The sequence below is a fragment of the Cetorhinus maximus genome, chromosome 7 (genome assembly GCF_964194155.1).
Source record: "Cetorhinus maximus chromosome 7, sCetMax3.hap1.1, whole genome shotgun sequence".
NCBI classification, from domain to species: domain Eukaryota; kingdom Metazoa; phylum Chordata; class Chondrichthyes; order Lamniformes; family Cetorhinidae; genus Cetorhinus; species Cetorhinus maximus.
This window is the reverse complement of record NC_135885.1, coordinates 22,376,966-22,402,423: the sequence shown is the minus strand read 5'-3', so window position 1 is coordinate 22,402,423 and position 25,458 is coordinate 22,376,966. Positions and strand designations below refer to the sequence as shown.

The window sequence follows — 25,458 nt, the reverse complement described above, 5'->3', positions numbered from 1 at the left end:
TGGCTGGGACAGTAATTGACCAGGTTGGATTTGTCCTGCTTTGGAGTACAGGATATGCCTGGGCGATTTTCCACATTGCAGGGTAGATGCCAGAATTGTAGCTGTACTGGAACAGCTTGGTTAGGGGTGCAGCAAGTCTTCAGTACTATTACCAGGATTTTGTTGGGGTCCATAGCCTTTGCATTATCCAGTGCCTTCAGCCATTTCTTGATATCACACGGAGTGAACTGAAGACTGGCAACTGTGATGCTGGGGACCTCTGGAGACGGCTAAGATGGATCATTCACTCGGCACTTCTGCTAAAGGATTGTTGAAAATGCTTCAGCCTTAACTTTTGCACTGATGTGCTGGGCTCGTCCATCATTGAGGGATGGAGATAGTTGTGGAGTTTCCTCCTCCAGTGAGTTGTTTAATTGTCCATCACCATTCATGACTGGATGTGGCAGGACCGCAGAGCTTAGATCCGATCCATTAGTTGTGCAATCGCTTACTGCTTATGCTGTTTGGCATGCAAGTAATCCTGTGTTATAGCTGCACCAGGTTGACACCTCATCTTTAGGTATGCCTGGTGCTACTGTTGACATGTCCTCCTGTACTCTTCATTGATCCCCTGGCTTGGTGCTAAAGGCAGGGTGTGTGTGTGTGTGTGTGTGGTGGTGGGGGTGGGGGGGTGGAACAAGGACGATGACAAGGACATATGTGAGGCCATGAGGTTACGGATGGCGGTCAAGTACAATTCTGCTGCTGATGGCGCTCAGCACCTCACCAATGCCCAGTCTGGAGTTGCTAGATCTGTTCAAAATCTATCCCACTTCATGGCAGTACTGCCACACAATACGATGGAGGGTATCCTCAATGTGAAGACAGGACTTCCACAAGGACTATGCAGTAGTCACTCCTACCCTTACTATCATGGACAGATGCATCTGTGGCAGGCAGATGGATGAGGTCAAGCATGTTTTTCCCTTGTTTGTTCCCTCGCCACCTGCCACAGGCCCAGTCGAGCAGTTCTCTTTTTGGACTTGGCCAGCTTGGTCAGTAGTGGTGCTACAGAGACACTCTTGGTGATGGATACTGAAGCCCTTCACCCAGGGTACATTGTGCCCTTGCCACACAGTGCTTCTTCCAAGCAGTGTTCAACATGATTCATCAGCTGAGGGAGAGCAGTACATGGTAATCAGCAGGAGGTTTCCTTGCCCATGTTTGACCTGATGCCATGAGACTTCATGGGGTCTGCAGTCAATGTTAAGGACTCCCAGGGCAACCTCCTCACTGTATACCACTGTGCCACTGTGATGGTGGTGGTGTCTGGGGCATTGTCTGTAAGGTATGACTCCATGAGTATGAATGTCAGACAGCTTTCCCAATTTTGGCACAAGCCCACAGATGCTCATAAGGAGAACTTTGCAGGGTTGATAGAGCTGAGTTTGCCATCATTGTTTCCAGTGCCCAGATTGATGCCAGGTGGTCCGTCCGGGTTCATTCTTTTTTGACTTGTTTTTAAGTGGTTTGATATAACTAAGTGGCTTGCTACGTCATTTCAGAGAGCATTTAAGAGTCAACCACATTGCTGTGGGTCTGGAGTCACATGTCAGTCAGACCAGCTAAGGACAGGAGATTTCCTTCCCTAAAGGGCATTAGTGAACCACATGGCTTTTTAACGACAATCAATGGCTTCATGGTTGTCATTACACTTCTCATTCCAGATATTTATTGAATTCAAATTCTACCATGGTGGGATTCAAACCAGGGTCCCCAGAGCATTACCCTGGGTGTCTCAGATTACTAGTCCAGTGACAATATCACCGCTTCCCCCATAAGCCTCAACACCACCTCTTGCTAAATTATCAGACTGCTTATGAATCAGGGCACTGGATGAGCAGAAATTTCCTCCAATATTGGGAAGACGAATTTATCATCTTTGGTCACCAACACAAACAACTCACCACCAATTCCATTCCTTTCCTTGAGAACTGCCAGAGGCTGAATAAGACTGTTCACAATCACTTGTGACCAAATTTGAGCTTTCAACCACATACAAATATTGTCACGAACATTGCCTATTTCCACCTCCACAACATCATCTGAGTGCACCCAGTTCTGCTGTGGAAACTCTCACCCATGCCTGTGTTATCTCCAGACTTGACTATTCTAATGCACTCCTGATCATCTCCCATTCTACCTTCTAAAGTTTGAAGTGATGCAGCATCAGTTATGGCTCAGCTTGGTAGCAAATCACACCAGGGTCAGAAGGTTGTGGGTTCACATCCCACTCTAGGACTTGAACACATAAATCTAGGTTGACACACCAATGCAGTACTGAAGTAGTGTTGCATGTCAGGGGTGCCATCATTCAGATGAGACATTAAACTGAGGCCCTCCTTTCTGTGGATGAAAAATATTGCTGCACTATTTCAAATTAGAGTAGGAGAGTTATCCCAAGTGTCCTGGCCAATATTTATCCCTCAACCAACATCACAAAAACAGATGATCACATTGCTCTTTGTGGGAATTTACTGTGCACAAATAGGCTGCAGTGTTTCCTACATAAATAAATTGAAGAGTAGTCACTGTTGTTAAGAACTTCATTGGCTGTAAGGAGCTTTGGAAAAATCCATTGAAGGGCAGTACATATACACAAGTTCTTTCTTGCCTGTGCCCTAACTTGCACCAAATGCTGTTCACCTATTACCCCCTATGCTCACCAACTTACACAGGCTCCCAGTTAAATACCATGATTAAAATTGTCACCCTTGTTTTCAAATCTCTCCATATCCTGGCCCCTCCCTTTCTCTATTCTCCTTCAGCTCTACAACTCTCATCTGCATTCCCCTCATTCTGGCCACTTGAATATCTGCTATTTGGGTGGATGGGGGGGCGGGGGAGAAACAAAAATCACTCTACCATTGGTGACCATGCCTTTAGCTACCTAGGCCCCAAGATCTGGAATTCCTGTGCTAAACCCTCTCCACCTCTACCTTACTTTCCTCCTTTAAGGCATTCCTTAAAACCCTATCTTATTGATGAAGTTTTTGGGCCTCTGCCCCAATATCTGCTTCTGTGGCTCAGTGTCACTGTTTTATAATAAGCACATTGGACCTTTTAATTACATTTAAAAAAAGGTGTTAAAAGTTGTTAATGCAATTTGTGCACAAAACCAGCAACAAGACACAAATACAGTACACAAAACCAAGTCCATTCATTCAAGAGGCCTGATATATTTCAAACTCTCAAAAATTTGGCGTTAAAGTTAAGATCTTCAGAAATTATAACTTTATTTGCAAACTGTTGGAAGGAGCCCGAGAGCAAGTATGCCTCAAACATGGCCGAAATTGAAATTTCACTTTGATATCTACTAATGGAGCTTTCAAAATGGACAAGATTTAAAGTCGAACCAATATTTATGGTATGTGCATTTACAAGAGAGAAAGAATTGCATGTATATAGCACTTTTCATGATCTCAAGATACCCAAAGTGCTTTACAATCAATGAAGTGGTTTCTGAAGTGTTGTCAATTTGTGCACAGCAAGATCCCACAAATAGCACTGTGATAATGACCAGATAATAGTTGGTGGCGTTTGATGAGGGATAAACATTGGACAGGACACCAGGGATAACTCCCCTGCTCTTCACCAAAATCATGCCAAGGAATCTTTTATGTCCACCTGAGGGGGCAGATGAGGCCTGGGTTTAACATCTCCCAAAAAAATAAAAATGATCCTTCAGATGCTACAGCACTTCCTCAGTACTCCACTGCAGCCTGGGTCTTTTGCTCAAGCTTCTTGAGTAGGTCCTGAATCCACAATCTTCAGATTCAGATGCAAGAGCGTTACCAACTGAGCCACAGCAGACGTAGACAAACATAGAATTAATTTTTGTCTGCCACATTTTGCCACTCTTGACATACAAACTAGGCCAGTCAAAATAAGTTCTTCAGTTCTTCATACAACTTTTGAACAGTTTAGAATATATTAGTTACAGTCAGTCATTTATGGACTGGAGGGCAAGTTTTATAATAGAAAGAATGGCAAGAAAAGTGCAACAGGAAAGTATCACAGGAAGTGACACACACAACTGCTTCTGTATAAACACTTTAGTACTAAAATGCAACTTCAAAAAAAGATTAAAACTAAAATTCTAGGTAAGGATCACAAAAATTTTACTTCTCCCCTCCAGAAAAAGCTTTGATCAAAAAGTGCACCATTTCTCAAAACAGCCAAAATGGTGGTTGGCGGTGGGGGGGAGAAATATAAGCAGTGTGTTTTGCTTTACACAAAAATGTCAAACTAAAAGATGCTATTTGGGTAGAATCAATGGTATCTGGGTTAGGCTACATCAGAACTGGCATGCCTGCTACTGACACTGAATGCCCAAACTCTTAAGTACCAATAACCCTCATCTTAAAATGGAGAGTGGGGAAAAGTCAAACGTTAAGTCATCTTAAGTTCTTTTACTGACTTACAACTTTTTAGTATGTATTCTGTATTTGTGTTGTGAACATTTAAACGTGTGTTATATTTATTGCAGAAAACAAGCCTCCCATTTCTGAAATTTTAAAACAAAAGTTTTGGTAATGTTGGACCAACTGCACCATCACAACACCAGAAGCTTACAGTATCGTTCCAAAATAGTGATTCAGATAGTGCTAAGATTGTTTAATCTGTATTTCAAACCTTTTAACAAAGTATGGGCACAATAAGATCTTTAATTTTAATTAACCACAATTTGTAATGACAATCTTGAGTAGGTACAGCAATTTTTAGCGTATTATTGAATTGATGTGGCATACCAGTATACAAAACCAGTAGTATTTTTTCCACATAAAAAATAAACAGGAGAAAATATATCCAAAAAAATCAAGGCGATCCAATCAAAAAAACAAAATGGTTTAACTAGAAAATACCTTCCTTAAGTGATTGTAGCAGTTGAGAACTTAAAACAACCAGAGATTTATTTAGCACTCATCCAAAGTGTCCTTCAGTCAGTCGTGGTTAAGAATGTAAACTATAGAATGAGAGAAAGGTCATTTTGAGCATAAAAACCTACCTATCCCGAAAGATTCATGTTACAACCCCCTTAGAGACTGTTAACGTTTGAAGAGAAATTCAAACAAACATTATGAACTGAAAGAAATTATGGCACAAGATTTCACGTGTTATTAAACAAAACGACCTTTACTGTACACAAAAAATAAACACAAGCAATACCAACTTAATGCTCTAGTTTACACTAAGTCTTAAAACTTCGTTCCCCTTTTACTTCTTAATTCTGTCCAAGAGTCCCTTTATATATGTTAGGAGATCTTGAGGATTCATTCGTTTCGGTCTTTTGGAATTCAAACCAAGTATGCCACAGCCCTCCAGAATTCAGGTTTCTTCTGAGTGTTCCAGTTATTCTCAGTGAGAGATTTCGTGAGAATCCTTCCATTAGCTTTTGGATATGCAATCTTCAAACTTTTCTTCAAAACCTCAATGGACTCTTCAGCTCAGGCTTAGTCTTCACTGCATTCATGCTTAATGATTTAAAAAATAAATCAGGAACACCCCTGGTTCCTAATGGTCTCTTCGTTCCTTGTCCTGGCTTTAGACGTTCTGGGAGACTCTCTCTCTCTGCCTTCAAGCTAGCTACTTATTTGTAGATTTATTCGTCTAGCTCCAAGCTGAGCAAATCTTGCAGCCTCTTTTCCCCCTCACAAACACTGTCTCCAAACGGAGTTGCTGACAGCCTCTGTCTGTTCCAAAACTGAACTGCTTGCTTCTGGTCAGCAAACACACATAAATTAAACAAAGGAACCTCTCTAACTCCCAAAGCCTGGCAACATGGCATACTTGGGATGCTGTGAACAGAAGAAATGTAAACCAATTATCTTTACTCTTCAAAACAATCCCTTTGATTCTGTGACCCACATAACTAATTTATATCTCTAATGTCATTAAGGACCTTCTCCAGACTTGCTGGTTCCACCAAAAAAAAAACTCCCTTATTTACAAAAGTGTCTTTAGCTTCTTTGATCTAAGAACTACATGAATAATCAAATTAATATAAAAGCAAAAAGCTGCGGATGCTGGAAATCCAAAACAAAAATAAAAATACCTGGAAAAACTCAGCAGGTCTGACAGCATCTGCGGAGAGGAACACAGTTAACGTTTCGAGTCTGTATGACTCTTCAACAGAACTAAGGAAAAATAGAAGAGAGGTGAAATATAAGCTGGTTTAAGGGGAGTGGGACAAGTAGAGCTGGATAGAGGGCCAGCGAAAGGTGGAGATTGCCAAAAGATGTCATAGACAAAAGGACAAAGGTGTTGATGGTGGTGATATTAGCTAAGAAATGTGCTAATAGGTGACATTAAGGGTAGAAAGCAGGACAAGCAAGGTACAGATAGCCCTAGTGGGGGTGGGGTGGGGGGGGGGGGAAGGGATCGAAATAGGCTAAAAGGTAGAGATAAAACAATAGATGGAAATACATTTTAAAAATAATGGAAATAGGTGGGAAAAGAAAAATCTATATAAATTATTGGAAAAAAGGGGGATCGGAAAGGGAGTGGGGATGGAGGAGATAGTTCATGATCTAAAGTTGTTGAACTCAATATTAAATCTGGAAGGCTGTAAAGTGCCTAGTCGGAAGATGAGGTGCTGTTCCTCCAGTTTGCGTCGAGCTTCACTGGAACATTGCAGCAGGCCAAGGACGGACATGTGGGCATGAGGGCAGGGTGGAGTGTTGAAATGGCAAGCGACAGGGAGGTCTGGGACATGCTTGCGGACAGACCGAAGGTGTTCCGCAAAGTGGTCACCCAGTCTGCGTTTGGTCTCTCCAATGTAGAGGAAACCGCATTGGGAGCAGCGAATGCAGTAGACTAAATTGAGGGAAGTGCAAGTGAAATGCTGCTTCACTCGAAAGGAGTGTTTGGGCCCTTGGACGGTGAGGAGAGGGGAAGTAAAGGGGCAGGACCAAATGCCTTCAATTTAAAAAAAAGTTAAAATACTTAAACTCCTCATAACTTGAGACCTAGATTCATCCTGATCCCTCTTCAAGGTAACAATATCATTTTGAAGATAGCTGAAAGGCTATCGATGTAATAGCAGAATAACTTAGATTTAAACAGCCGATGCAGACTAGTGCCTGATCAGCTTGGCTAACTGTATTTTAGATTGATCTTTCAATCACATCGTGCTTTTCTATGAATAAAAAGCTTTAGCTTATTTCATTTTCAGAGCAACTTTTTTTTAAAAAAGTTTTGGCCAAGGATCAAAAAACAATTTATGAAACAACTCAATAAATAGGTATGCTAGCAGGGAACTTCAGCAACATACCCACTGGGATACAAATGAGTGACAGAATAGGGAACTGAGCCAGCAATTTCCATTCATAACTAGTTTATGATCACAAATCATCCATCAGGTAAGGCAGGGAAAGAGCACAGACCAAAATCATCCTCGTCATGGAGGACACAGTCTGCAGTCAACTAGTAGACAAACTACAGCTACTTTTATACTAATGTTGCAGAAATGCCAAAATAAATTTAGAATCACATGGCACAGAAGGAGACCATTCAGCCTAATACACTCATGCCAGGCTTGCTGAGCCCGACATAAGAAAACTATTTTTTGAAAAATTTTAAAATGGGAGTTTTCCAACTGCAGTCAGTCTTCAGTGCTTCATAAACAGAAATGAAGGCACATGAGCCCCTTGTAATGGTAGAACCTATTTCAAATGTGTCTATGGAAGGGTACTTTTTGCCCCATCAAGGCCATTGCAATGGTACTGTGCCACTTATCACCAGATCACACCTCGGCCTGACCCCCTACTCTTCTGGTACTTTCTCCTTCGAGGATCTCATTTTGTTCAACCCTTCTCACCTCATTCAAAACTGTTTTCTATGCCTTCAAGTACAATAAAGATTCTCACTGAGATATCTTCACTGCTTTCCTCCCTCAGCGTCTGCACAGAATGACTTCTCATCCTCAGCGATTACAGACTCACCTCAACATGCTCCGTCCTTAATTCAGTGGCCTCTTATCCTCCCTAATCTCTCTCTCTCTATGTAAAATCTCCAACCCATATCCACAGCCACCCCTCAACCTTGCCAGTCCAATTATAAAATCAGACAAGACCATCCCTGATCACTTCTTGCATTACTCTCCAACATCTTCCCCACACCACCCACCTCCCCTTCACACTCCAACCCTACTTTCTTCTGTATCGATGCCTGGATAACACTATTACCTTCACTTGCATCTTTACTTTCAAAATTCCAACTGTCTAGTCTTTCATCTTCCATTTACTACAACATTTCTGCAGCTAATTTACTCAACTGCCATCTTTGATGCCATAGTCCCCAATAAAAGCATTAGTCTCCCTCAGCCTGGACGTTCCCCTAGTACAGCTCTCATCTCCATTCCCTCAAATAGTAGGGACAGACTTGAAAAGATGTGGCAGACAATGGTTCAGCCATTCACCATTAGATCAGGCTTGATGGCAAAGCATTAATCAGACCTTGTTCTCACCTACTAAAACTGCTCACCACTCTGAAATGCAAAGATAACCCCCAGCTTCTTTTCTCTACTGTAAACCATCTTCAACCCTTCTCCTGTTTTCTCCACCCTCACTTCTAAGAAGTGTGAAGAGCTCAGGGACTTCTTTGCTACTAAAGATCAGGACCATCTGATCAGTAATATCTGGCATATTCCTCGCTTCCTGGGCCAAATTACCTCTAATTTTCCTCCTGAACTTGCACACTATGTTAGTTTCTCTGTCTTATGACATTTTGAGCTCATTTTGTCAACGAGACACACCTCCTGTTTTCCCATTAAACTGTTAGCTACCCAACTTTTCTCCTGGCCAATAGTTAGACAATATTGTTAACAGTTCTCTCCCTTCAGGTGCTGTCCCCCTCTCTTAAATCTGTGGTCATCACCCTTTTCAAAAAAAAACAACCCAATACCTCTAACCTTGCAAACTACCACCCCATATCTCCACCCCCAACACCTGATCCCCTTCCCACACAATCACAGAAGGTGCAACACCAGCCCCTTACCTCCTCGTCGTCCAAGGGCTCAAACACTCCTTTCAGGTGAAGTGGCACTTCACTTGCACCTCCTTCAATTTGGTCTACTGCATTCGCTGCTCCCAATGGCAGTCTCCTTTACATTGGGGAGGCCAAACGCAGACTGGGTGACCACTTTGTGGAACACCTTCGGTCTGTCCGCAAGCAAGACCCAGACCTTCCTGTTGCTTGCTATTTCAACACTGTCCTGCTCTTATGCCCACACGTCTGTCCTTGGCCTCCTGCAATGTTCTAGTGAAGCCCGACGCAAACTGGAGGACAGCACCTCATCTTCCAATTAGGCACTTTATAGCCTTCTGGACTTAACACTGAGTTCAACAACTTCAGGCCATGAACTCTCTCCTATCTGCAGCCCCTTTTTTATCCTCTTATTTTTATTCATTTTTATTTTTCATTTATTTATTGTTTTATCCCCCCCCCCCTTCTTATCCCATTTTTGATCCTTTTTTCCCCCATCACAAGGGCCATGTTGTTCTTTTCAGAGTGCTTACCCTTGTCCTATCATTCTGCTTTCTTACCTTAATGCCACTATCAGCACCTTTTTTAGCCTACCATTAACACTCCCTTTGTCCATGACATCTTTGTCAATCTGTCCATTGTCCCCACCTATCACTAGCCTTCTATCCAGCTTCACCTGCTCCATCACCTCCCCCCACCCTGCCGTCTTTGGGAATGAGATTTTTAACCAAGTCTGCCCCCTCACATCAACACAAAAGATCCCATGACACAATTTCAAACAGCAGGAAAGTTATTCCAGTGTATTGGCCAATTTTTATCCCTTAGTCAACATCACAAAATATAATAATCTGATCATTGCTGTCTGTGGGAGCTTGCTGTGCGTAAATTGGTTGCCCTCTTTCTTACATGAAAACAGTGACACACCTCAAATTGTGTCAAGACATCCCAGGTTGTGAAAGGCACTATATAAATGCAAGTCTTTTTAAATAAATTTTCTTTCCTTCAGCAATCCAAGCAGTGTTACAAATCAAATTAGAAGTTCCATCAAATCTGGTAATAAATGGAAACCAATATGAATTGTTTTAAAACAGAACATCTACTCAGACACAGACTCACGCCCTGTAGATGCAATTTTTTTCCCCCCCAATCAGATTACTAACAAAAATGTCTTGTATGCCTTGCAGACCCAAGACAGCTATCTATTCCTTTTACACCACTTTCATTAAACCCTTCACTGATTTTAACAGACACTCAGAAACAAAGAGATGAAGCAAAGGTATTTCAAATACTCTTGATCTTTTAACAGTTCATGTACTTTACCCAGAAATAATACAAGTAATGCAATTTTCAGCACAATTGGTTTCAAAAGAAGCCAATTCCTGGTGAGAAAATGTCAGTTGTGCAATTTTACTGAACTTGTGGTAAGCCAGTGTTTCACTTAATGATTTCAGTAAAGTCTTTTTTGAAAAACCAAAACTCAGCAAAATTCATATCACCTCAAGGTTACAAGTTTATATAAAAATGACAAATTACAGAACAAGCGCTGCATTAACTGCCTATGCTTATAGTTTCCAACATACCCACTTTTCAAAAGATACCCAAAGGCTGACAGGAAGTCACACTGCATATCTTATCAAGATTTAAGTTGGAGGTGATAACTTCTGTTTGCAAGCACAAATCATGTCCACACATTGTAGCCATGTGTGTATTTCAGCCACCACTCTGAACCTCAACCATTACTTTCCTTTATCTTGGTCCCTTCTCATGGGATCAGTCATGCTACCTCTCATCTCTCCCCTAAGTCACGCTGTGCCCAATTCCTACTGCTATTCCTCTGCCTTCCTATTTTCCTGCTGACGTTCCAAGCTTGAATCCCCATGTACCCCTCTTGGCATTCTCCAAAGGACCTCACTAAAGCACCAGCTATTACTTCTATATGAGCAGCAACCCCAGTTCCCAATCCCGTTCTCTTGCTAATCATTTTCCCCAGTGCTCCCACTGATGGCTAATCTCCTTTCCATCCCGCTCACCCCACTCATTACGGCAGAATAGTCATACGGACTCGAAACGTTAACTGTGTTCCTCTCTGCAGATGCTGTCAGAGATGCTGAGTTTTTCCAGGTATTTTTGTTTTTGTTTTGTACTGCAGACTAACAATCGTTGCCCCTCTCCATTTTCCCCTGCAGAACCATTCATGAACAAATCCAGAGTCCATTATCGTCTGATCATTCTCCTGCGAAGCATTTTGGGACATTTTTTCCTGCATTAAAAAAAAGGTGCTCTAAGTGGAAAACAAAAACAGAAATACCTGGAAAAACTCAGCAGGTCTGGCAGCATCGGCGGAGAAGAACAAAGTTGACATTGAGTCCTCATGACCCTTCAACACGGTGGAAGTTGTTGATATAGGAATGCAAGCTGTAGCTTTATTAAGCTTATTTTCTGCACCAATTCCACCTCACTACATTGCTGTGCTACCCAAGCCAACTGGATCCTTCAAATACTTCCTGTATACCATACATTAGTTCAGTACAATAATTAATATGCAATCCAACAATATTAACAGCAGTGTCTCCTGAAGTGGCTCAAATAAATAACTCACTGAACATAATTAGAATTCTCAAAATAGAAAGCTGCACTCGTTTGAAAATGCCTTCATATTTTACCCAAAGTTAAGGTAAGTTATCACAGTGCAGCATCATCTGGTCTTTAATGATTCATGCATTTAAAATGATTTGCAATATTCCAAAGTAATAACATTCCGTGAAAAGATTAAAATATGGGAAAGTTCACTACTCTGAACTCTCCTCATACAGCATACATATTCAAACCTGACCCAATGCAAAGAAGCAATGCTAGCTCACTTTTAGTTTGATGAAAGTCTCTATTTGTAAAATAGAAGAATAGATCATTTTACAACTATCCCAAATTCCAGTAAAATCTAGCCAAAATTAAATGTTTATGAAAACAGGATTAAAGATCCACGGATTCTGTTGTACAGTTGTCAAGGGGCCAACTGAAAATAAAGGCTAATTCAATAGCTAGTGCAAAGACTTCAACACCATCATACGCTGCTAGAATTCTTTCCCTTCTCCCTATCACGCAACTTCTGACCTCTCCCTCCAGTCCTCCACTCATTCTAGCTTGAATTCACTCAGTTCCCCTCCCATCCCACATTGCCTCCTTTCCCCAACCTGAGCTCCTCAATCCCTTCCACAATTTGCCCTGACCACTCAGCAATCCCTACTGACCGACACTGTTATTGACTCTGGGACTCTCTTTGTGACAGTTATGATCAACCTCTTCACAAAGCATTTAAAGAGGGAGTCCTCTAGCGAAGATATGGTGCATCAGGGTTTATGCCACAAGCTGGTAGCCTGATCCAGATGTTCACTATTCTCTGGGGCATTACCCATCTTATGTTCAATCTAGTTCTGCTGTTACTACAAGCACGGCCCTGATTCTCCCAGATCTATATCTATGCAGTTAATGTCTTTGTGAGCCGATTACAATCTAGCCCCATTACATTCATAGATTTGATCAAAATTTCTAAAGCTACACTTTTCTAAAGCATACAGACTCTGCTGTTTACCTGGATAAACGAGGTGTTTTTAAATCTCAGTATCAATCTTGTGGTTTTCCCCTGCACTTTACCAGAGTTTCAATATCCCTGAGGAGATCAAAGCTAACCAAAGTATTCAAACTGACGTCTAGCCAACATCTTGTATAATGACAAAACAGTGAGTTTTACTTTGTTGTGAATTGTCCCAGGAGCACATCTTGGAATCCTCTTTCCTTTCTTTAACTTTACAATATCAATCATGAACATTCAGAGAATGATACACCAAAACATGCAGGTCTTCCTCTTTTCCCACTGGCTTTAATCTTGTTCTCAGTTTTATGCAAGTACATTCAGCAGTTCATCTGTCCCTGTGCATAACAATACTCACTTGAATTTAAACATCATACTCCAAATTTAGCCACACTTTTCAACACGTCTGAACAAATTCACCAGAGAAACGCAAGCGCTTAAAAAGGTTTAAATTATGAGGACAGGTTGAATTTGGAAGGCTGAGGGGTAATCTAACATAGGTGAATGAATTTATGATAAAAAGGGATTAATAGGTTAGATACAGAGAAACTATCTCCTCTAGTGGAGGAATTCAGAACAATGGGGCACAACCTTAAAATCTGTGCTAGGCCACCAAGGAGTGAAATCAGGAAGTTCTTTCATACAAAAGGACAGCAAAAATCTAAAACCCACTCTGCAAGGCAGTGGATGCTGCATCAACTGAATTTTTAAAAAACAGAGGTTTTTTGTTGGACAAGGATATTAAGAAACTTGGGACAAAAGCAGGTAAATGGAGTTAAGGCACAGTTCAGCCATGATCTAATTAAATGTCAGGGAGAGACTCACGGGGCTGAACAGCTTGCTCCTGATATTCTGTCTATATCTGTGCAAATCTCACTACCTCAAGGCCCATCTCCTCACTAATCTATACTGGCTCCACGTCCTTCAATGTATTGAAATGTAATGTGAAATATTTGTTTCCAAATCCCTTCACTATCTCTACAATTTTTCCAAACTAAAGATGAAATACAAATGCTTTTGAATGCTAAAATAACCTGCCCAACATTTTAAACTTTGTTTTTCAGATTGTCAGAATTTGCATTTATCTTTTTTAAAACCTGCACTGATTGATATAAATAATAGCTCACAAGAGGTACTATTCTTTCAAGGATTGATTTGACTCAGCATTTTATTACTTGGGGACAGTACTTTACAGGAATATCACCAAGCGACTACCTTTATTTTAACTGTAGAATCAAATGCTCCAATTTTATAACTATTCCAGAATCCATGTTGAATATAAATTAACTTGTTGCAACATCAACTTGGGATAAGATGTCAGACATTATCATTACAACAAAATTCAAATACAAAAAAGGGCCTCAGTTAAGTTCCCCAATCATCTTCCCTCCTATAGCAAAGCTCCTGGCTGAAAGTGGTCAAACTTCCGATGTTATACTTGACTCCCTGCATTTTTCTGGAATTCCAAGAAAATCTGGAGGTTTGTCTGTTTTATGTACCACCTTTCAGCCACAGTATTTTGACATTGCAATGAAAGGAAGAAAATAAAATCATTTATAAAAGCTTGTTCTGTGTATCCTTCATAATGTCATAAAACTCAGCCTTAAATTTTCCTTTGTGCTTTTTTTCCCCAAAATCTCCCTTAAATGCATTAATTTCATTCTCTCCACTCTCCCTTGCTTGGCTTTCACTTTCACCATTTAAACCTTTTACCCTAAATAAAAAATTTGGTTATTTTCACTTCCACTTTAAGTCCTCCAAAAACCAGCAAATCCATCTACTTACTGATGTAAGAATGTGCAGTAACTCCAAGAAATATTGCAACAAAATGAATCACTGTTGTCTGAAAGATAAGTTATACTGATACTAGGAAACAGCAGTCTGAAACAGTGTGTGTTGTAAACGCTAAAAAAAACACTTGCATCTCTATAGCACCTTTTACAACTTCAGGGCGTCTCAAAACATTTACGGACAATCGAGTGCCTTTGAAGGGTAGACAATGTTGCAACACCGGAAATAAAACAGCCAAGCAAAATACTGCAGATGCTGGGGACCTGAAATAAAGACAGAAAAAGTGCTGGAAAATCTCAGCAAGTCTGGCAGCATCTGCGGAGAGAGAAACAGGGTTAATTGAGGCCAATATATTGAACTTGAAACGTCAACTCTTCCTCCTTCTACAGATGCTGCCAGACCTGAGTTTTTTTTTCCAGAACTTTGTTTTCATTTGAAATAAAACAGCCAGTTTTGTGCTTCTGTGAGAGCTTGCTGTGTAATGTGATGGTCACCAGATAATCTATTTTTTGTGACAATGATTGACCAGGACACTGGGGATAACTCCCCTGCTCTTCTTCAAAATAGTGGGGGCCTTTGAGGTGCACCCGAGAGAGCAGACAACGCCTCTCGGTTCAATATCTCATCCAAAGGGCATTACCTGTGACAGTCCAACCACCCCCTTAATTATGCCCTGGAGTGTCAGCCTTGATTTGTGTGTTCCAGTGCCTGGATTGGGACTAACCCCACAACCTCTGACTCAGACCAACCAAACCACAGCTGATAAAATGTAGTGAGCGTGGGAAAATGAATTTGAAGCAGGCTCTTAAGTAAACAGGAGCAGGAGAAGGTCAGCTGGCCCCTCAAGTCTGCTCTGCCATTCAGCTGCATTATGGCTGATCTTTTACCTCAAGATCATTTTCCTGCACTATTCCCATATCCCACGATGTCTTTAATGTCTTTAATAGCTAGAAATCTATCAATCTCTATCTTGAAGATGCTCAATGACTAAGCCTCCATGCCCTCTGGGGTAGAGAATTCAAAAGATTTACTATCGTCTGAGTGAAGAAATTCCTTTTCATCTCAGTCCTAAATGGTTCACTTATTCTGAGACTGTGTTCCCTGGTTCTAGACCCTTCCAGCCAGAGGAAAACATCCTTTCTGCATCTACACTCTTGAGCCCTGTAAGAATTTTGTATGCTTCAATGAGATCACCTCTCATTCTTCTAAACTCTAGAGAATGTAGGCACAGTCTCCTCAATCTCTCCTCATAGGACAATCCCACCACCCCAGGGATTAGTGTGATGAATCTTCATTGCGCTCACTACGGCAACTATATCCTTCCTTACGTAAGGAGCAAAACTGTAGACAATACTCCAGCTGCAGTCTCACCAAGGCTCTATACAACTGCAGCAACTTTTTTACTCCTGTTCTCAAATCCTCTTACAATAAAGGGCAACATTCTATCTGCCTTCCCAATTGCTTGCTGCATCTACATGTTCACTCTCAGTGACTCATGAACGAGGACACCCAGGTCCCTCTGGACATCAACACTTCCCAATCTCTCACTGTTTAAAGAAATACTCTGCACTTTTGTTTGTCCTACCAAAGTGGATAACTTCACATTTTTCCACATTATATTCTATCTGCCATGTTTGTGCCAACTCACTCTGTCTAAATTGCCTTGAAACCTCTATGCATCTTCCTCAACTCACATCCCCACCTAGTGCTGTGTAATCAACAAACTTGGAAATATTACATTCAGTCCCCACATCCAAATCATTGATATAGCTTGTGAATAGCTGGGGCCCAAAGCACTGATCCTTGTAGTATCCCATTAGTCACAGCCTGCCAACTTGAAAATAACCCAATTATTCCTTCTCCTGTGTGGGACCTTGTTGAAAGCCTTCTGAAAATCAAAATACACCACATCCACTGGCTTCCCCCTCGTCTATTCTGCTAGTTACACCCTCAAAAAAACTCCAACAGGTTTGTCAAACATTCCATAAATCCATGTTGGCTGCCCAATCCTACCATTATTTTCTAAGTATCCAGTTATCACATCCTTCATAACGGATTCTAGCATTTTCCCGAATATTCATGTCAGGCTAACAAGTTTGTCGTTCCCTGTTTTCTCTCTCCCTGCTTTCTTAAACAGTGAAGTTACATGCGCTACCTTCCAATCTGCAGGAAAACATTCCAGAATCTATAGAATTTTGGAAGATGACCACCAACACATCCAATATCTCTAGAGCCACCTCTTTCAATACTTTGGGATGTAGGTCATCAGGTTCAGGGGATTTATCAACTTTCAGTCCCATTAGTTTCTCCAGTGCTACCTTTTTACCAATACTAACTTCTTTCAGTTCCTCACTCCTGGTCCCTTGGTTCTCTAGTATCTGAGGTTTTTTTTCTATCTTCCTCCGTGAAGACAGACATAAAGTATTTGCTTAGACTCGAGAGCTTGGAGCAACTGGAATGGTGAGATCAGTTTAGATGCATCATTCCAATTAACTATCCTAATGCAGCGAGAATTGGTTCATGTTACAAAACAATTAGCCAGGACAGCCAATTGTACAAAATCTTGTTTAACATTTCCATCTCATTAGCTCCAAGACCAATTCATTCACAATAAAATTAGAGAAATCAGGTGTACTTAAGTCTAGTTAGATCCAATTCACAAAGTTAAACTGGGAATAAAACTCACCCTTTAAGCCCCACTAACACACTTTTTGGTGCACAGTTCAGAGACTATTTCATTCAAGTCTCAGTTCCAGGTCATTTGTATGCAACCCCCTATTAATCTCATCTACACTAAAAACATCCAACTTTTCTCTACACCAACACAACCACCTTGTTTTAAGATTGCCTACCCAAGCATTAAGTGGTGGATAAGATAGAACTTCATGTAGTTGAACACTGCATAAAACCCAAAGATAATTGGCTGTAACCCATGAAGGACCATAGACACCTCTCTCCCGAGAGAGGGCCAATTGGCGATATGGCTTGAGGGGCACTACTCCAAGCATGGGACAAGGCAAGGAGGCAGACCTCCATGAACCATCATAGCTAGTACAGGGATTGAACTTGTGCTGTTGGCGTCATTCTGCACCACACTCTAATCATCTAGCCAACTGAGCTAACCAATCCCCACAAAACCAAAGCCATCAAGATTGCAGTTTTATCAAAAACTTTCAGACCTTTTTCCTACTTTATTCTCTTCCTTGGTGCTCACTAAAACTGAAGCAGACAGAGTCAAACCTAAGCTTATTGTATTCTCAAGCTTTACTTCAAACTTCATTTCCTATCCCTCAGCAAATCAGCATACCTTTCTACAGCATTGTTCACTTTCACTCCACTGACAAAACCCCTATGTTATGACATGACTTCTCGATCATCCTTCCAAGTTCTTCTGCATACAAATTCTGTTTGCCAAAAAATCCACTATGTGCATCCTGCCAGCGGTAGCAGTCACCCAGGTTACACATTCAAGACCCACTCCAAAACTTAAGCAAGTCCTAGGTTCAAAATTCAGTGCAGCACCGAAGAGTGCTACGTTGTCAAAGATACTACTTTTCAGTCAGAATGTTAAAACAAAGCCCCGTCAGTCTGTTCAAATGACCATAAAAGATCCCTAGCACTATTCAAAGAGCAGGGAAGTTGTTTCAGTGCCCGGGCAAAGATTTATCCTTGAACCAATAACTGACAGATTAATTCGTTGTTTATCTCATTGCTGTTTATGGGATCTTGCTGTGCACAAAAAGTGGCAGTAAATTTTAAATATAAATCACTTAAAGTAACTAATTGGCTGCAAAGTGTTTTGGGACACATCATGAAAAGCACTACTTAAAAAAAATCCTCATGAAAAAGATCTTATTTTCTCAACACACTCCTGTATTCGCCAACCTTCTCAAGCTCCCAAAAGTATTGAGCTCAAGCCTTTGGCTGAAAATCCCTTCAAGATCTCATTTCACGCTACATCTTAAATCACCTCCAGTCTCTCCATCCATGTCCCATGGTGACCGAGTTTAGGGACATTAAATGCTTTCCTCCCTTCCAGGTATTACTTCATCATGGTTCCAACTGAAGTACTGCCACCCCCACCCCACCGAAAAAAAACTTCTCACATTACTACTTCTCTGCCCGCTTTTACAGACCTCTTCAAACACTATCTTCCCAAATCCTCTACTGCTATGTAAAGATATGTTGGTACTTTTAAGTGTTAAAAAGCAGCTACAAAAATGCAAGTTGTTGTTGAAGTGTTGTTGCAAATTACTGACTGCTGGACTGTTAAAAATCATCTCCAGCTGAGTCTTGAAAATCCAACCTGAAATTTCAAGTATTCCTATCTTAACCACTAGCACAAAAAGTGTGACACTTGGTACGAGTTTTCAAACAAACAGATAAGTACCAAGCACTTCTCAGAACATAGCTCAATTCTTAAGCAACTTCCTCAAAATTTGAAGAAATGTAACTTTCAGTCTGATTGGAGATGGAAAAAAAAACTACATCCCAGGTGACAAGCCTCCAATATATAGTATTCAATTCTTATAAGACATGTAAATCTGATAAGTGATCAAACAACTTCCTGACGTATAAACATTCCTTCCCCCTCCACCAACACCCCCTCCGCAACAAGAACCAATCTGTTGAAACACAATGGTAATGACAAAGTGTTGGTAAACCGTTTTTTCGTCTGTCTAGACTTACACCTATTGTGACAAGATTCTACTGTCAAGATATTTTAAACTTTCAGCTAAGAGCAAGTCCACAAATTAATTTGGGTGATTTCAAGAAGGAATGTACCATTTTTGCTTTAAACAAAAAAAATGCAGAAGTTGGTGCCTGACAAGTTTTTTTTTCCCCTCTTCAAAAAAAAGACAATGCTTAAGTCAATGCCTAAAATCCTTTGGTTCCTAAAGCTTCAACTAAGCTTAACAATTGGTCAATGTGAGTGATTCTCATAAATGAGAGCGTTATTACTAATTTTGCCAGTTCATTCAATTGCGTAAAATTTACTAGAACTTACTACGCTTACCATAGTACTTCCTATTATATTTTAGCAAACTCCAGCACTAACTACATCCACACAGGGAGGAAACACAGAATATAAAATGGCACCATACAGCACAAGAGCATTTTAAAATAAAAATATACACACCATACCCATTTCCTCACATTTAGCTTTTTTCCCCTTTCAGATTGAACACACACAGAGACGACTACAATTTGTCTTTTAATGTCACATCAAATGAATAACTACAACAACAAACTATCCAAACCATATAATGGCTCCAAAATTATGCTCTGACTGACAACTCATTAGAGATACTCAGGTGGCAAGTCTCAAATGGAGAGGGGGGGGGGGGAAAGTGTCAAAAAAAAACTTTTTAAAACCACTGACATTATAAAATCATGTTTCCCCTTTACACTAGCGTGTTTCTAGGACTAGTGGGAATAAAAAAAAGAGGCCTCATGTTTTCAGAGAAAATGGGCAAATTAAATACTTCCGATTTTCCACAACTTGGGCTCAGCCAGGCTATTTTGTGAGCATATTAATTTAGGTATTTTTGTAAATAATTTTATTTTGTAAATAAATGCCAGGCTAGGGTAGGGTAGTGAGGGAGTGAGGAATGGGGGGGGGGGGGGGGGAATTTATGACTAAAACCTCTGATTTTTATCTCGCCCTCTTGTCACTGTCCTTCTCTCCCCTTCTAGGCCGAGTGAAGCCTGGAGCTGGTGGTGGGAAGAGGGGCCGCCGACTGCTAACGCCAGGCGGCCTGGCCGCACCAAACACACACCTGAGCCTCCCACCCACTCCCCCCCTTTCTCAACCTCAAACCCTTTCCCCTTTTAATAACAAAATGATTATTCTTTTAAACAAACAACAAAAAAAAAAACCCCTCTTTTTAATCAATTTAAAAGATTTGGTTTTAAAAAAGCTAAAAAAAATTTTGACAAGAGAGGGGAACGATTATTTTTTTTAAAAAAAAAGTCAGGTTCCCTCCCCCCCCCTTCAAACTGCTCGAATCTACCAGAAAATAATCACCATCTGACTAAAATTAGATTTAATAAACAGCGTAAAGCTCTAGGATAGTTAACAGTGAGATAGAGAGAGGGGAGGGGGGGAGAGAGAGAGGTGGACAATAATTATCTCGCTTCCCCCTCTCTTAACTAACCTTCTGTCGTCCCTTCCGCTATGTGGGAACAGACCATAATAAATAGATGAAGGAGTCCTACAACTGGCCCTCGCCGCCCTGCTGAAGGGCTGAAGCTCCACCGTGGCGGTTGTTGGTGTCCCGGGCTCTCGGAGCCTGCTCCCTTCCACTTCGCCATGCTGCTACCGCTCTGCTGCCTGCTGCTGCTGCTTCCCCCCCCCTTTGATTGACAGGCTGGAGCTGGAGGAGGGACAGACAGCGACCCCTCAGTCAATGTATTATATACACACACACACAGGCTGACTCACTCTGTCCTCTCATTCACTCCCATGCAAAATGTGGGTTGGGTGGCTCACGCCCACACCAAAATAATGGCCCCAACACACACACACCCCACCACACACACACACACACCAAACCAAAATAAAGAGAGAAAATGCATCAACCCCCAATAACAACAGCAACAAAGAGGCAATTGCCTCCTTCCTTCCTTCCTTCCACACACTCTCTCTCTCCCCTCAAAATAAAATGCTACCAAGACAAAGAAATGGCACCAGTCAAGAGAGGCAAGCTCAAAGAAAGGGAAAGCACACCACTTGTTTCACAGTCGGTTCACTCTTGGCAAACTCGATAGAAGAAAGGGCACGGAGCTCCACCCAATAAGCTGTGACAAATATCAACCACCACCTTATTTGATTGCTTGCTTCCCTTTCCCCAGTTGGAAGAAAATAAACAAACAGGCCCACAATTCGAGAGATGAAACAATATTTTTAACCCTTTAAGGACTTTAAGGATTATTTGTTAAACCAATTGTCAAAAAACATAGAAAAAGCTAAATATAGAGAATAAAATATCCCATGGGCGGTTATCAAGCACTAATCTTATTTGGGAGGAGTTAAACTATATCATAAAGGAAAAACAATTTGACAGTTATATAGTGCCTTATGTGACCTTGGGATATCCTAAAAGGCTTTGCAGCCAATGAAATATGAACCTACGATACCTACATTTGAAGCACAGTGGCTGTTACAATGCAGGGAAATGTTCCAGCCAATTTGCACAAAGTAAGATGCCACAAATAGCAATGGGATCACCTGTTCTGTGATATCAGGTGAGGCAGAAATATTGGGTAGGGCAGTAGGAGAACTCCCTTACTCTTCTTCAATTGCAACAATGGGACTTGACACAAAGGAGGTCTTGTGGTGCAGTGGTAATACCCTACCTCTGAACCTGAAGCTTTGAGTTCAAATCCCACTCTTAGACATGATGGCTATGGAAAGTGTGTTCATAATATGGCTGAAAGGGTTGATTATCAGCCTGTAAATTTTCTAACGCACATGCAGTACTTTGCCAAGCATAATCATGGGCCATCCCAGTAAAGTCTATGATCACCAATGCCCTCTTAGGACATGGTGCCTGGTGGAGGATTTTATGCATCCACCTGAAGGCAGATGAGGCCTCAATTTAATGTCTCATCTGGGAAACAGTACCTCCAACTTTGCATCTCTGCATCAGTACTATTTTGAAGTTCAAATCTCTGAAGTAGGGTTTCAACCCACATTCTTCTGACTCAGGGCTGAAGTTGAAACCCTGTGTCACAGCCAGTAAACGTAAAGCAATCTATAACAGTCATGCTGAGAAAAGTACTGCTTTGAAATCACACTCAATTTCCTTAATTTATCTCCCATATATATATAGTTTTACAGGCAATAGATTATGGAGAAATATAGTTTTAATTTAAACCACTCATTATGGGAATGTGCTGTTTAGAAGTTTCATTATGTACACTTTTGTAAGTAGGGCTAAAAAATAACCACAATGCACTGGCAATTAATACCAATTTAACACTTCTCAAACAGCTGGCTAGCCACTTAACCAGAATAAATGTCAAAAGATTTGTTCTTTCAACTTTTGTGCAAAATGAATGAATGTTAAACTCAAATAGTTCCTTTTACAGCACAGAATCTGCAAGACACTGGTCACTGTTGCAATGTGAGTGGCAGAGGAAATGGATAGAGCTAAATAATGCCACAGAGGCAGAAAACATGACAGGAAGTTATGGGCAAAATTGACAGCACGTCCATGGCTCTGAAGACTTGCTGAAAGATCTAGAAAAGGTTGCACAACTTAAAAAAGGTGTAGAAACCACTGCAAGACTATTACCATAAATCAGCACCACAGGACATGTATGGACAAGGAAGGAAAAGAGAGCTGTTAATGATATGAGCAAGACACATTGTCACGAGCCCCAGAAGTATGAGCAAAGTTTATTAGCATGTTTAATGGTAGTGAAAATAGCAGAATTATTCAAATTGTGTTGTAAAGCCATTGTGACAAAGGTAATATACAGAACTAAATTTTCTTGGGCCAAATCACCCCATCTTAATGCTTAATGTATTTAAAGGCTTAACTTGCATATAACCAGAGATGACAGGCGACAGCAGATTGGTGAAGCCAGACATGAAACAATTCCTGAGCAAATTATTGTTGAATTGCAGAGGGGAGAGGAGCATGCAGATGATGTATGATTTTGGAGATTAAAGAACATTAGAAAATTCATGGTACATCACACATTATTTAAATATTCTATTATGATGTATTACATCAATATAATTATAAGGATGAGGCAGGCCATTCAGTCTATCTTAATTCTATAAACTCTCCCAATGGATGATCCAATTATTTTAAAATATATTTTCTCTTCCCTATATCTCAACATCCTTTCCAAATGTTAATCACTATTTGTGTGAAGAAGAATTTCCAACATCAATTCGAAATTTATCTTTTACTAGTTGGAATGTATGTCCTACTCCCACTGTTTTATTTGAAGTACTAAAGCTGATTTAACTTATCCAATCCCTGAGCTATCCATTATATATTTCTTTAAGACTCCTCTGAGATGCTTCCCTCCTTTCAAAAAGCCAAAGTTTCCCCAGGTTTTACTCAAAGCACAGTCAACAACAACAAAATGTATTTATATAGCACCTCTAAACATACCAAGGCACATCACAGGAGTGTTACAAAGCAAAATTACAGAGAAATTGGGGAAAAGTAAGGCTGAGATTTTCCCATCCCACCAGTGGTGGGGATCGCTGCGGGCGGGACTGGAAAATTTGGAAAGCAGCCAAAATCCATTGACTTTGGGCGGGAATTTCCAGTCCCACTGCTGGTCTGACTGAAAAATCCCACCCTATGAACTTATTAGAACAATAACGAAAAACATGCAAGGGGATAAGTTTTAAGGGGCATCTTAAAAAAGGGAGAGGTAGAGAGATGGGGAGGTTTAGGGATGGAACTCCAGAGCTTAGGCCTTGGCAGCTGAAGGCACGCTAACAATGGTGGAGTGATTAAAATTGTTCCAGGGGCTAGAATTAGAGGAGCACAGATATCATGGAGGGTTGTCCTTTGACACTAGAGTTCAAACTCATATTTTTTTTGAACTGTCTCCATCAGTTCCTCATTGGTCAGAATTAAGCACAATACCCATGATTTGGCCTGACCAGAGTATATACAGTTTGATCATGACGTCTATCCTATTGTTTTGTTGTAGTAATTATTGTTTTATTTAGTGTGTAATGTACGTTTAAGAATAATGCTTGTCAAGGGGGGTTACATGATCTGTAATAACCAATAGGAGAGTAGCACAGGCTACCTCAGCAGTCAGTGTAGGGAAAGAGTTGGAGTTGAAAGCACATGTGTAGTTGCTGCTGAGTATATTGTAAATAAACTTAATTTTTTCACTCAAGAAGTGTCTGCAGATCAACTCTATCATTAATAGTAGCAACTCGGCCACCCTTACAACAAACTGGCGATGAGGATAAAACAAGATTGAACAGAAGAAATTGAGTTGAAAATAAGTCGTCACTATGCCTCACCCATTGTAAGTAGCAAGCTCCATTAGAATCGAAGAAGTAATCCCCTCTCAAAATGCCATAATTTGGGAGAATTGCTCCATTTGAACCAGCCACAGGTGATTGGTCTCATTACATAGAATGCCTCACATCTCAAGCGAACGAGATTACGGGGGAAGAGAAGAGGCGAGTGATCCATTTGAGTACTTGTGGAAGTAAAACCTACAATCTGATTCAAAGTTTGATGGCACCCAGTGCCCCAGATTCAAAAAATTTCGATGAGTTGGTGGACCTTGTGAAGGGTCATTTTCAACCAAAGTCGCGATACAGATGTTCAGGTTTAATTCACGAAATAGAGCCCCTACACACACTACAAGATGCCCTCAAGTCAGAGTTTGTACCTCTGGGTACAAAGAGTATAAAGAGGAATAGAAAGAATTCAGCACTTCTCTGAACAAACTAAAGAATGAGTTGGTTTTCTTCTTATCGTGTCCACAGACAGTCTATACATGGCCCAGCCAGAACTGGACATATTTTTGTGCCTTGTTGTTGAATTCGGCAAGATCTGCAACAGTGCAGGGTTCCTCTAGCGATAGGCATTGCAGGTGATGTTGCATAGTCTGTGGCTCAGTTCCACATTCACAAGTTGTCGGGCTGGTTGTATATCCCCATTTGCTTAGTGCCACTTTTGAATGACCTACACCAGTCCTAAGTCTGTTAAGGCACTTCCAGGTTGCCCAGTTGCAATTAGCTCCTGGGGGCAGGCTTTCATCCGGTAGAATTTCCATCGCTGGGGGTTGTTCGAGACTGGCGAGCCGGTCTTTCCACAAGGCGATGCAGGCTTCAGATGGGGTTGATTGTAATGGAACAACACTGTTTATGAAGCTCTTCCTTGACTTTAGGCGGCTGGGTGTAGGTGTATGACCATGTAGAGGGTGCCTCTCATCTGATGTTTGACGGAGTCGCTCTTTCTTGCTGGCTACCGTTCTGCTTATATCAGGGGGAGCGATGCCCACCAGGATATATAGGCTGTTGGTGTTTGTTGGTTTTAAACAACCTGTGATAA

General features: G+C 41.0%; 1 protein-coding gene across 3 annotated transcripts in view; it reads right to left on the bottom strand.

The window, feature by feature from the left end:
- Positions 1 to 20,842, bottom strand: part of tmem131 (transmembrane protein 131) — a 169,708-nt gene extending 148,866 nt beyond the window's left edge. For 2 of the 3 annotated variants that reach the window (XM_078545159.1, XM_078545158.1), the window contains exons 1-2: positions 20,563 to 20,699; positions 4,905 to 5,005 (exon numbers count right to left, since the gene is read on the bottom strand). Coding sequence is in view for 1 of the 3 variants with exons in the window: in XM_078545156.1 (XP_078401282.1) it covers positions 20,563 to 20,719 (157 nt within the window). In the remaining 2 variants the exon portion in view is untranslated. Of the gene's footprint in view, positions 1 to 4,904; positions 5,006 to 20,562 lie in introns of all 3 variants that reach the window. The other variant, XM_078545156.1, reaches the window with a different exon arrangement.
- Positions 20,843 to 25,458: the final 4,616 nt, after the last annotated feature.